Source organism: Bos javanicus, chromosome 9 (assembly GCF_032452875.1).
Source record: "Bos javanicus breed banteng chromosome 9, ARS-OSU_banteng_1.0, whole genome shotgun sequence".
In the NCBI taxonomy this organism is placed as follows: domain Eukaryota; kingdom Metazoa; phylum Chordata; class Mammalia; order Artiodactyla; family Bovidae; genus Bos; species Bos javanicus.
In genome coordinates, this window is record NC_083876.1 from 47,894,812 (window position 1) to 47,908,829 (window position 14,018).

Consider the following 14,018-nt stretch of genomic DNA (forward strand, 5'->3'; position numbering starts at 1 on the left):
GAATAGAATAGCCCACACCCAGTGACAATCTTTGGTGCACACTACAGCCTGATGCTATGATTCTATTGTACATCTGATGCCATGATTCCCTTTATACATATGCATTGTACACAATTGGCTGTATTCATAGTTCATAATAAACAAACATTTAGAAGCACTGTGCTAAAATTCTTTAAAAGCATTATTGTTTAGTACATAAACTCATTTAATAATAAAACTTATTCTTAAAAATATACAACTGAAGTGAAAAATATTTGAAATATTTTAATTTATAAAATATCCTTATCCATTTTACATGTTTGTAAAATAGAATCTATTTCCTTGGTGCTCCCATAATTATTAGGGTTGCTGCTGCTGCTGCTAAGTCGCTTCAGTCATGTCCGACTCTGTGCGACCCCATAGACGGCAGCCCACCAGGCTCCCCCGTCTCTGAGATTCTCCAGGCAAGAACACTGGAGTGGGTTGCCATTTTCTTCTCCAAATTATTAGGGTTATTCAGTTGTAAATATATAAATATATCTCTGGCATTCTCATAACTGTTAGGATTAACTATCTATGAAATATACTGAATATAAATCCTTGATGTTTTCATCTGATTAGCATTATTTAGTGGTGATATATATAAATATATCCTCCCGCAGTGTTCCATAGTGGCTAGAGTTATTTATTTGTGATGTATGTAGCTCCACTGATTATCTGGAGTCATCAGGTTATGTTGTCAACTAGAACAGGCATTTCTTCTTTTTCTTACAATTTGAGTGGTAGACACTGGAAAATAATCTTATGCCAATACACTGCTTTTCCACAGAGAAGAGATGTTCTTTCACAGGTTTAAATTATTTTGAAAGTAACCAAATTTTAATAAAATTAAGAATAGTACTTCATATATGTGTAAGTACACAATGAATAGAGCAATATCTATTTTGGCAGTAATGTAGAAACCTTTCAGAAAATGGATAAAAGTTGAATATCATACATCATTTTTATATTCTAAATAAACTTTGGAGTTAAAATACAGCAGAATCTTTTATACTTTTTGAATTTTTTAAGTTAATTCTTAAATTATCAGATCATACCAAAGATATAAATAATTATTCCAGACTATTTAAAAAATAGTCATCATTTTCTGCCTATTAAGTTTGTAATATAATGAAGAATTGAAATTTAAAAGTGCTTTAAAATCTTATTAGAACCTAATTGAGTAAAAGCTTAATATTCAGACCAAAATCTGAATATTTTATGAGCTATGTTATTTGAGGTTATTTACCAATACAAAAAAAAAATGTTGAGATTTGTAACAGCAACTTGTGCAACTTCCTAAAATTAAATTTTGGGACATAATTGTCCTTGAAATATAAAATTTAACTTAACCCTGACACTAGAAATTTTGAAAACACTTAGAAATTGAATTTTTAAGTAATGGCTATTAGAAATTTATGTTGTTTGTTTTTTTGTTTTTTGTTTTTTTTTTTGGATAAGAGTTCTAGTTAAAATGAGGTGTTTTTTTTAAAAATTTATTGTTGATATTGAGCCTATCTCTTCCTCTCCCTTTGCTGAATTAAATCATCAATGTGCAATGAATTCGTAAATTGGACATGAGTTGAACTTCACATATAATATCATAATCACTATACTGTCTTAAACAACACTATGGACATAATCAATGTCCACTCACAAGAGCTAAGATCATGATTGTATCCTCTAAAGCTGTTCTTTTTCACGTTTGAACTGTCCTAAGCCTGAAGATTACATTTTATATTCTGGTCCAGCTTTTAGCCTGATCTTTCTTCTTCTTTTGTCCAGGCAGTTTTGAAGTGGTCATCCTTGATGACCTGGAAGGATTCAGGAAGTGAACTTCCCTTCATGCAAACAACAAATAGTGCGCTCATTTACCCATACTAGAGAAAAATGAAAGTCAAAGCTGAAAGTAAAATGGACATAATTTTAATGATTTTTTAAATTTTGTGCATTGGATTCAAACAGCAAACTGTGTGCACTCAACTGTTATCACAATGTTGTCAAGAGGTCTGTGTCTTTTACCATTTTACACACAATTGTTCATTACAGTATGTTATCAGCCTCGTGGAAACCAGGGGTGTGGCATGGTAAGCAGTGGTGGTAGTGCACCTAGCTTTTATATTATCTAACTTGAAAATATTTCTCTTCTATGACTCCTTTTTTTCTTGATAAAAATAGTTTTCACCAAACGTTGGTGGTGCACACGCACTACCATTCATGCTCGACATCACACCCCTGACAGGAACGCATGTTCTTATTTTGTTGATAAAAAGTATTACAAAAATTTCCATACAAAAACTATTTTCATAGAAATCTTGCATTTCCACAAATAAACCTGAACATTTTTTGAAAAAAACTGCTCAAGAATTTTGTTCATTTAACATTGTGACTGTATTGTTAAATGCAGTCCACGTCAGAGTTCACCACACATACTTCTCTTTAGATGACCAGTCCCCTTTCTCCTTTCACTGAGATCTGCCCAGGCTCCATCAAGTTCATTTATAGCAGGAAGGAGGTTTTGGATTAACATGTCTGAATGTTAGAATGAAAGTTGCAGTCTTCCACAGAACTATCAATACTCAGCCCTCTTTTACAGCTTAAGAAAAAGATTGCAAAACATCATCCATTTTAATTCAGAATCTCTGAACCAACTGTTGCTTTTTTATTCTTGGTGTGAGGTTGGGGAAAGGGTGGCTGGAATAGGTAGGGATTTGGTAGAGATACATGTTAAATCTCCTGCCACAGTGAATATAAGAAAAAACATTATTGCCTTGGTAATTTGACACTTCTATTTCAATCAGTGACACAGACTGTCAAAAAAAAAACAAAAAGAAAAGAAAGACACTGATGAAGATCTGCTTTATATTCCACTTGCCATGAAATTCAGATTTGTTTTGCTTTACATTTCTTCACATCCTATAAGCACATATTGTCTATTCAGATGACCATTATACTGAGTAGCTGGGGGCTAGTGACATCATCACCCTCTTATCTGGGTGTTCAGAAGACTTAACTGTGTCTTGTAACACTACAGTTTTTGCTGATTCCAAGTATTTTTATTCTTAATGATTTTTTTTCCTCTGGTTACCCTTGGGGCATTGATATTCCATCTCCTGGCAACAGTTGAACCTCAAAAGGAACCTGTAATTTCTTCCTGGACTGCATTTGAAACCAGCCACAAAATGGTTATGTAACATTCACTCAGAAGAAGGGAGGAACCCATGATAAACAGTGTAACCCCGTGTAACTTGGTTGATCCATGATGTTTATAAATCAAGTCTGATCGTTGTAACTGCTTAGATCACAGAGTCTCTAGTTCATAGACACAGCGGCATGAGGTAACTCATTTTATTTTGCACAGGTTGCATATTTCCACAGGAAACATTCTCGCTAAATTGTTTGGAAAAAAAGACGACAGTTTGTGCTTGGGTGTTTGGCCTCCCAGCTTTATGCCATGGTTTCTTTACCTGGCAACCGTCTGTCGTTAAATGTGTGCATGTTGATAACTTCTTCTGTTTTCACAATAACTGGGGCCTGTGGCTTGTGTTTTAACCGACGCTGGCACTTCAGGGACATCCTCAGTTCCTCTACCATGGCGCTACAGAAGGACCTCTACAGAATAACACAGAAAAGGAAATATTACAAACACATCAAGTGCAATGGTCCTGAAAAATATTAAATTCAGTTTCAACAGACTTGTCAACATAGCAGCCTTGAAGTTTTGAAAAATTCCATTATAATGGTTATATCAAATTATTCCACTTTTAATACTCAAAACATGATAATTAAAATATTTTATCAAAGTGGGCAAGTTTAAAGAAAATCTCCACTTGATAGTGAACTGCCAGCTAGGAATGCATACATTAGACATAATTTGAATGAGGTTTTAAGATATATAATTGATTAACATGATAAGATATAATCTACCTTAAATTTAAATACAAGCACAAATAAATCAGTTACCAGAAATCCATCCATGCTATTAAAAAAAATTAGACAAAATATACTGGCTTTTAGATCATAATGTAAGATATGAAAATTTTCTTTAAACATGGATTCTTCATTTTGTCTTTCAAAACAGAACAAAAATAGCACTCACACATTTAGACATAAAATATGGAAAATTATTTTTGGTATTCATTATATCTTTTTTGTGATCATGCCTATAAAACTATTGGTGAAGATTACAAACACATATGACCTAATCATGAAATGACATTGTATCACATTTAAAAATCCATGCACAAATATTAACTACACTTTTGGTATCATCAACTTGGTAACTGAGACTGATAAATAATTTATTTCATGAAAAAAAAATGACCCTATATATATTTTTTAATTCCGATTTCATTGGCAATAGATTTGCCAGAAATTCTATATATCTGGAACTTATGACACACTCCTCAAATTCCTATTACAGACTGAAAACATAAGACAGAAACTTGTTAGTCTCCCTTTCCATCTAATTGAGATACATGTGTTAGTTACATATAAATCAGATTCATGAGCTAGTTGCATATTGTTGTTAACATTCAGATGGTCTAAGACTTAGGCTATTTTTTTTGCAAGGACTAAAAATGTGGACAACAACTAAAAATGTGGACAAGAATGAAAAATTTACACAATTCCAAAAAGTGATATGAAAACATAATGAAATAAACCTAATCAAATATGCATGAGAAGTCTTTTTTGTTTTGCATTTTATGATGCTTCTTTGTTGTTTATCATCTTAGGCTAATTCCAAAATCCAAAAGGAAGCTTCGGGAGTTGGTGATGTTCAGGGAAGCCTGTTGTGCTGCAGTCCATGGGGTTGCAAAGAGTCGGACACAACTGAGCGACTGAACTGAACTGAACTAAATTCCAAAATAATGTAGGATAAAAATGGTTAATACCATATACATGCCTTATACTTTTAAAAATACTTTTCATATATCACTTTTTGTGACACAAACTAACACTGAATTAAGTTGGGCATCTATATGACAGAGGATAACTCACTTTCTGCAGCTCACAACTGCACCTCCAGCAAGATATTCTGATACCCAATTTTATGTATTTTGATCCTGCACTGGTAGCTTCTTGTCCATTCCTGGCTATATTCTCATTTTTCTTCTTTAGGTTGCTGAAGAGTTTCCTTAGTGATCATCCCAAATCTATGCCTTGGCTATTGCTGAAATTCTCACAATTATCAGCAATAATCTATTGTTTTAAACATCAGTTATTAATAGTATTTTCTTGTCCAATAAACAGGTGAAATCCAAATCTCTTTTTTTCATCATGACCTCTCTGAGTTAATTTTACCTTATCTCTCCCCCAACCTATTCCTCTTCCTCTTCTTCTTTTTTTTTTTCTCTTTACACACATGCTTCTCTTTGGACCGCCAAAGTTTTTCTCCTTTGTTTCTTTTTGCTCTGGTACTCAGCAGAGTTCTTTCATCTTTCACATCAGTCCAGCTTTATCCCTTACCTCCAGACATGACTCAAATTTTAACTTATTCAGGAACTAGTTTCCAGTTGACCAGGCTTATTATTTCTACTCAGTTTACTACTTTTCCCTCACTATCATGTTTCTCTGTCTGACCTCCAGGGCTTCCATGTTTCCCTCTCATTGAATTGTAAAGAATAGAGATCAAGTGCTCACAGCACTGTTGTACGCATGTTGACTGAATTAACAATAGCCATACATGACCTTAACATTTTAATTCTTTTTTAATAATGTTTGTAATTCAATTGCTTAAAATTTTTTTTTCAGAATCTTAGTAAAATACATTGTGTACAAGTGAGCTAATTAATCAGATAAAACTTTGTTATTTGTTTAATAACATTAAATTCATAAAAATTTAAATTTATTAGTGTTTGTCATGGGAGATGATTAAATGCTACACATGAATTCCAAACTAACTGCAAGTTATCTCTATGTATTATTTATTATGTGCTAAATTATACGGTTTTGAAATTCACAGATTCTATTTCTGTTAAAAGATCTATATGACACCTGATAGCCAGTATATGGACACAGTGTTTCTTGTTGCTTAATACCTACTATTAGATGTACTTATTAAGAACATGATGAAAATGATGATGAAGATGGTGATGATGACAACACTGTAGAAATGGAAAAATCTGACTCCAAAAGAGGGAGGAATACATAGTCTTGAGGTAACTTAGTCTTGGTTCTCTGTTGAAACATTTAACAGAAGAATTGATTAGATAATATAACAATGTCAGAGCTTGATGCCATCGACACTTTAAAAATGTTATAGGATGTGAATAATGTTGAATTGTTTGAAATAAGCCTTCATTTAAAATAACTAAATTTCCCAAATTTATAACATTCTCTTTGGCAAACTCAGTTTTTAGATATCATGATTATATTGATTTCACAAGTGGTAAAATAGAGATATTGTTTTATCCATAGTAATAGAGTGGTCTAAACAACTGATTTTCTCAGGAAAAAAATCTCACAAATGTACATAACTATTCAACCATGAACTGATTCAGTTTTATTTCTAGTTAGTTAGGGCAAAAATTTGGAGATAATATTGACAAATTGTATTAATAGCCTATACTTAACTTCAAACTATAAATGCATTTAAACTCTTTTAAAGCAATTTTATGTAATATAACACTTGTAATACTGATTAATATAAATTATAAGCATATATCCTGCCCCAATCAAGCATAAATAATTTAAAATTATCTCAAGTAAATGATATTTACAAATTTATAAACTCTGAAAATTGTAAACATGTAATCCCACCATTATCATTTTAGGCTATCTCTATTTTCTTAAGCCATTAGAAAGTAAAAAATTTAATCAAGCAAGCTTTAAGCAGTCAATCAGTAGTTTTGGTTATAATATCATGTTACCACTTTTGTTAACTTTTTTCTCTAAATAAGTTGACTTTGACAGTTCTTTTTTATTTATCAATATGTTTTACCTAAAAAAATAGTATTATCTTAGGTTCTAATACAGTCACCATGAAACTGTAGGTTCTTTTCTTACTTATATAATATTTCCAATCCTTCACAAAACTATGAAAATCTTTAGATTTGAGCAAAAATTTGGAGACAATATTGACAAATTTAAAAAATTTAATGATACCATAAAGTATGGTTCATTTGTATCACTAAAGAAAACACAGTTTTTAAAAATTTTTTAAAGCTTTAAAATGTAAATTCTGTATCTTGATCTCTGTAAGACCTGAAGTTGAAACTGTACAGACGATTGTGAAATACAGCTGTTTCTCTGTGTTGTACGTCGCCAAAAAATTACTATGTCTGATTTTTAAACTTCTAACTTGTCATTTGATAGAGACAAATAGTGTTTCCTAATTCATATCATGATCAGAATTTTTCACATGTCCTTTTATTGAACTATGGAATAAGATTTTGAAAAACCTAAATGCACTTGACAGGAATTTTCAGAGTTATAATGAAGAAGAAGGAAACTGAGGAGGAGCGAGGAGGAAAAGAAAGAATAAAAGAGAGAGGAAGAGAGGAAAAGGGGGTGGGGGACTTAAGGAAAGAAACAGCGAAGGAAAGAGGGAAGAAAATAAGGGAGAGAGGAAGTGAGAGAAAGATTGAGGGAGGAAGAAAGAGAAAGAAAACTACCATGCTTTTCGAATCACTTCTTAGGGACAGAAATACACAAATTGTGTCAAAGAAAGTTCCTTAGGGTGAAAACAACAACAAAAATGTTTCTGCACAATATGACAGACTACAAAAAGAAAAAAAGGTGCAAGGATACTAACCATTATTAAAAACCTCTTTTAGTAAGTTTCAAAAGTTTACTAAACAGTGTCTGGATTGTAGGGTGGCACTAACCAAATAGAAGATTCCTGAAAATGAAAATTTAAATCTTTGAGCTGTTAGCATGTATAATTGCATTTAAATTAGTTAAACTCATTATAAAATTCACTATATTTAATGAGGCAACCTGTATTACACATCTCTAATTCTTGAAACAATGAAGGTTTGGAAACCTTAAAAATAATGAATTTGTCTAAATGTACATTGCCTTTTAAACAAGCTATTTTTTTATGTATAAGACAACACATAAATAGTCCACAGATAAATGTTCTCAAGAATATCATTCGTGGTGTTATAGAATAATTTAATCTTAATAGCTTGACTTTCTAATTTATAAATATGTTTATATGATACATGATGTGACAGCACTTTGAGAAGCACATAAATTTTTTTAGTATTAGAAATCTAGTTGCAAACATGCTCCACATTAAACAGTGATATATTTAAACTTCATTTTTTAGTTAAATCCTTTATGTTTAGCAATGTCTTTAAAAAAATAGCAACTGATGAAAAATAAGTTTAATTTTTTAAACTTTGAAACTCATCACTTTCATGTTGAATATATAATAATATACCAATTGGAGAAATAATCATAAATATTATATGCTATTATTAGATCTCTATTTAGTACATATTATGTAAGGAGGAAACTATGCTATATATCTTACTGTCTTATTTTTTAAGGGTATGCTGCTGCCAAGTTGCTTCAGTCCTGTCCGACTCTGTGCGACCCCATAGACGGCAGCCCACCAGGCTCCACCATCCCTGGGATTCTCTAGGCAAGAACACTGGAGTGGGTTGAAATTAACTAAATGATATTCCAATATTCAGAACAATTTCCAACCATTTTTGTGTACAGTTTCTATTTGAAGCCTATTAAAACATCTTTGACTTCCCTGGTGGCTCAGAGGTTAAAGAGTCTGCCTGCAATGCGAGAGACCTGGGTTCGATCCCTGGGTCGGGAAGATCCCCTGGAGAAGGAAATGGCAACCCACTCCAGTATTCCTGCCTGGACGGTGGAGCCTGGTGGGCTATAGTCCACGGGGTCGTAAAGAGTCGGACACAACTGAGCGACTTCACTCATTCACTCAAAACATCTTTAAACTGTTTATAAGAGACTTTGTAGTGCAATTTCCTAATATATACTAGCATCTCTCAACGAAAATGTTTTGTTTTTTCATTTAAATTATTTGTTCACTGATTATGGATACCTCATTCATTCTTAGACATTTTCTAATTAATTTCGGATGCTGTAGGCCATTTGACCAAGAATTCCAGATCACATGTAGTAGAGACAAATCCAGTCACTGTAATTAATCCCTGTGGAAAATTGCTCCACTTTAGGTAATACTTAAATTAACTAAATAATAACTAAAGGGAAATAAAAAGTATATTGGATGCAATATGCAACATTTTATATAAATGTTGGTGTTCTAAATAATGAAGATAAATGTCATTTAACAAGGCCCATTTCTTTTGATTTTACTCTTTAATTAGCAGTCTTTTAAAAATATCAAATAGCTAGTGCTATCTATCAGAAGTATAGATTTACCTAAAGCTGTATGGATGTAACAGTGAAGCAATGAGAGATGAAAAATGACTAGCTAAGGTACTCATGTCCAAATATATATATATATAATATATATATATTATATATATATATATATAAACTTTGATCTTGATGCTTAGTCTTAGAGCAGTACTCTTTTTAAAAAGTCCATATATACATATATATATATATATATATAATTTAAATATGCTGTGCACTAGTCAGAGAGGTATGTACACATTGATATTCTAACTGAAAAAGGAATACTGTTCTCTTGACTTCCATTCTGTGTGTTATTATATTAGCCTGCCTCACTAACAGTGATTTGAATTTCAGCTAAGTTCTTTTACCTGGACTCTATTCTTAACAAATGGTAATTTTTGAATACTAAATAATAAATCAGACAGAAAAATTATGGCACTAAATTATTTTTTCTTAATAAATAAAATGACAAAGCTTCCTATGTTTTAGCCTGGATTATTTTACAATGATAAACAAAACCAAAGATTAAAATACTCTCAGAAACCTTGACTCTTACTGAATAACTTTATATTGCATTTTGCAAATAAATGAGACAGAGAAAAATGGGGCATCATTATACATTTTTACACTTCCCTTACTTAAGTTAGAAAAATCAATAAATTAGGTCTGACAAGCTTCAACACCATTTTAGTCAACACAGCTGTGAAATGAATTTTAAGAAAAAGCAATGTTAATCATATTCTTGCCAGTAGTCATAATAATAACAATTTTTCAACAAAGTATGTAACATCCAAATAACTAATGTTTAATTCCAGGAAAGTTCTCTTTCCTTTAAAGTACAGCAGTTAAAATGTATCAGTTTTATAAATAAAAATAATAATTATATTATAATGAAAGCTTCTTAGTATATGCCAGACATGCAAAAAGCTCTATATATGTTAACTATATTAACTTCTAAAGCATTTTAATTTATGGTGTATTTGTAACCCATTCATTTATTTAAAAGATGTATAGAAAGATTAATATAACACAGAGTTGAACACACTTGAAGAATGATTCCAAGTCTTTTCTTTTTTTTTAAATTTCAAAACTCATGCTTAATGTCCAGGAAAGTGAAATAACTATACAGGGCTCACGATCAAAGCCCAGTCTGTTTATCTAACTCAAACTCCCACTCCATACATTTTGTCAATACAACATCAGGGATAAAACCTGCCAAGAAAAATAGCTAAATGTTCTCCTTCCATGTCCTGTAGTGTTCTGTGGTGTAAACAGAATAGGCATATTTCAACTTGAGAAACATACTTGACCCTTGATATACTTATCCTCTTCTGCTCAATATGGATAATAATCTTTGCATAGCTCTCAGAGTAACTTTGTACCACTTTAAAAATTCTAAAGTCATTTATGAAAACCAGCTATAATCTTGTTTTAAAACATTATGGGCATTAAAAGAGTATGAGTTATCATAAACAAATGACTTAAAACTCCTTTTGCTGATTTGTAACTACTTAGTGAGCAAAAGGAAGATTGGCAATTGAAGTGTTATTTTATATTTATTTATAAAAAGTTTTTTTTTTTGAGCCATCCAGTTAGTCCCTATAGAGGTTATTAGTGGAAACTGAGAGATGCTCTGCTTTCAGAGAAAGGCAGTAATATAAAAACAAGACAAAATACAGTTTTGTCCAAAGTTTATTTGCCACTTTTAACTTTTGAGTAGCAACATGCTTTATAGCTAGATTTTAAATTAAAAATGTACTTAGAAAGTTAACAGTTAAAACTCCATATATTAAATACAAACTCCCTATATGAAAAGTACAAATATTCCATGGTTTGTAAGTAAGTATTATTTGGAAAAATGTAAATATTGTAATAAAATTTTTACTGATAATTTAGGACACTGTTTGCTTTCATATATCTTCTCCAATAAATGTATTCTTTTATGAAGCATTACTTCTGTTAGAACTAATTCTTCAGCATTCTGGAAGCAATTTGTGCATAAGGATTTATGAACAACTTGTTTTAATTCTCCTGATTCCATGAAATACAGATTCAGCCAGCTTTGAAAAGTATTTTTCCTCTGAATAATCTTTCATACAGAATGTCTAGTCTTGCAAGTTTAAATTAAACCACTATGATTTTCTTCTTATTCCTCATATTGCCTTGTTTCATTCATTTGTCCTTCTATGAGTTACAACTGCCTTCTACATTTCCTATTCAACTATACACTGAAGAATATTCTATGTACCCACAACACTTTTTTTGAATTTTCAATGACTGAAAATCACCACATTATATAAAGATTATTGTTGATAAGATTAACCGGTGTTCTATAATACAAACAACTATGTACACTAAAATGTACTATGTCCTGAAAAACAACTGTACAAAATAGCTCTTAAAATGTACTTTAATCACCTTGCAGGAAAGCACATAACATGTATCCAAGACACGGAATGTAGCTTAGAAATTCGATATCCAGCAATAATTTATATATTTTTATTTCTAAGATATATTTACTGTATTTTCTTTATGCTTAAATAATAGAAAGGGAATATTTTATTATATTTTCATATCAAGAAATGCAAAGATTCATATTCAACCTGATGTTCAATAAGGAACAGTTTGTACAGGCAAATCTATTTCAGTTATATGGAAATAAATCTATTTATAGATGTATCACACAGAAACAAAAGGTGCAACTATGTAAGTTATATTACCATTCTCATTGGAAATCAAAAGAAGGCAGAATTATATATAGCTTTTAAAAGTGAAAATATTCAAAAATTTAAGAAATGATTAATAATTCCAACATAAATTAATAAACAATAATGATCATAAAATAGTATTATAAAAATTCTTACAGCAATTTATAACTCATACTTACAAAAATCAATGTATTATCATAAAAATATATTACCAGAGAAATTAAAATTATAAATATTAAGCAAGTTTTTTCAGTTATAAGTAAGATTTAAAGGTAAACACAGACTATTTCAAACAAATCTATGTTATCTGAAATGCATTGATAATTGCCTAAGATATGCAACAATTTTTTGAATTGCTTACTGAATGAACCTCAAGTACTAATGTTTTTAAAAGCAAGGAAAATATAAGGCAAAAAGAAAATTATAAAATGCACATGTTGATTAGTTGTTTTTCAAACATGTTTAAAATGGAAAAACATTTTAAGTAACTTTCATAATGGCCAGGTTATATGGTGAAAACCATCAAAAAAAGAAAAACAACTATTTAGTTTACAAGTTTGAATAAATGTGAAAAGCAATATGTCCTTCAGGCATTAATATATGCATCAAAATTAAAACCACTAAGTATTTTAAAAATTATAATACACCATCTTGTGGTTATTGGAAAGGAATGCAACTTATAATTTTTATATTTTTATAAGGTCTACATATTTCAGCATTATATTCTCTTTTTAGTTTAACCTACCCTCATTTAAAAATAACATTCTTATAGTACACTTAATTCTAAAATAGTTCAGAAATATAAAAACATTATAGTCATTAAGACTATAAAGTGTGATCCTTTAATATCTTACAAAATATATACTATAAAAGACATATTATTTTCACCTTTAATAATAATCACTAATTTATTATCATTATTAGAGATAAGACTTGAAAGGTAATATATTAATTATCCATAAACTTTATAAATAAACTTCATTTTCAACTAGATTGCATGTATATCATATCCACCAGCTTATTTAGATAAAGGTAGAAATTTTCATTTGTTCTTTTTAAAAATACTAGAATATTATGAATTAAAGAAAGAAGAAATACAATGGAAAAAGAAAAAGAGGTAAGAGATAAAGTATATGGGAGCTGGAATTATGAATAATATATACTTGCGTACTTCCAAAGTGCAAATAAAATTCGTTGCACACTTGGTTCTCAATAAATAATTATTGACTAAATGAATAATTTTAAAAATATTTACTTTGGTTTTAAAATCCAAAAATCTCAATTAAAGACACAAATCCTAAGTGCAAATAAAATAAATTTCTGTATACTCACATGCATATTTTACAATAAAATCTAGGACTATTTCACAGCTAATTTTAATAAATTAACTAAGGTGTTAAACCATATTGCCCAACAAAGTAAAATATTTTTCTCAGGAAAAATGAAGAGGAATGGAGCTCAACAACATAATTTATCACAATAAATACAATATATAACATCTAATAAACCTATTATTTATTTACTTTATAAACATATTTCTTTTGAATTATGTGAAAACATAGTTCTTTTTTATTGTTTATGATCAACTTTCCTAAGTTTCTGGAATCAGTTTCATTATTTAACAGGTAAAGAAAGAAAAAAGGAAGGGAGGAGAAAAACAGAGAGAAATATAAAAAGGAAGAGTCTTATGCCAACAGGAACTGTCTGAGATATGAAGATACATCAAACTCACTAGTCCTTTTTCCTAAAGGAATTAAGAGGTAAGAATCTAATACGGAAGGAGAGATTCCTCCCCCTACCCCCCACAGAAATCAGCAAATATGAATAAAATAGTGAGCAAAGTTTCCCTTATGGCCTAGATGGTAAAGAATCTGCCTGCCAAGAGGAAGACCAAGCTTTGATCCCTGGGTGAGGAAAATCCCTTGGAGAAGGAAAAGGCAACCCACT

The 14,018-nt window shown here is 30.6% G+C and overlaps 1 protein-coding gene across 7 annotated transcripts in view; it reads right to left on the reverse strand.

Moving 5' to 3' along the window:
• Positions 1-1,922: 1,922 nt before the first annotated feature.
• Positions 1,923-14,018, reverse strand: part of GRIK2 (glutamate ionotropic receptor kainate type subunit 2) — a 731,316-nt gene continuing 719,220 nt past the window's right edge. For 3 of the 7 annotated variants that reach the window (XM_061427731.1, XM_061427738.1, XM_061427736.1), the window contains one exon: positions 1,923-3,630. In XM_061427731.1, coding sequence (XP_061283715.1) covers positions 3,466-3,630 — 165 coding nt within the window. In that variant the 3' untranslated portion in view covers positions 1,923-3,465. Of the gene's footprint in view, positions 3,631-6,059; positions 6,199-7,774; positions 7,862-14,018 lie in introns of those variants that run through there. The other 4 variants (XM_061427732.1, XM_061427735.1, XM_061427733.1 and 1 more) reach the window with 4 other exon arrangements.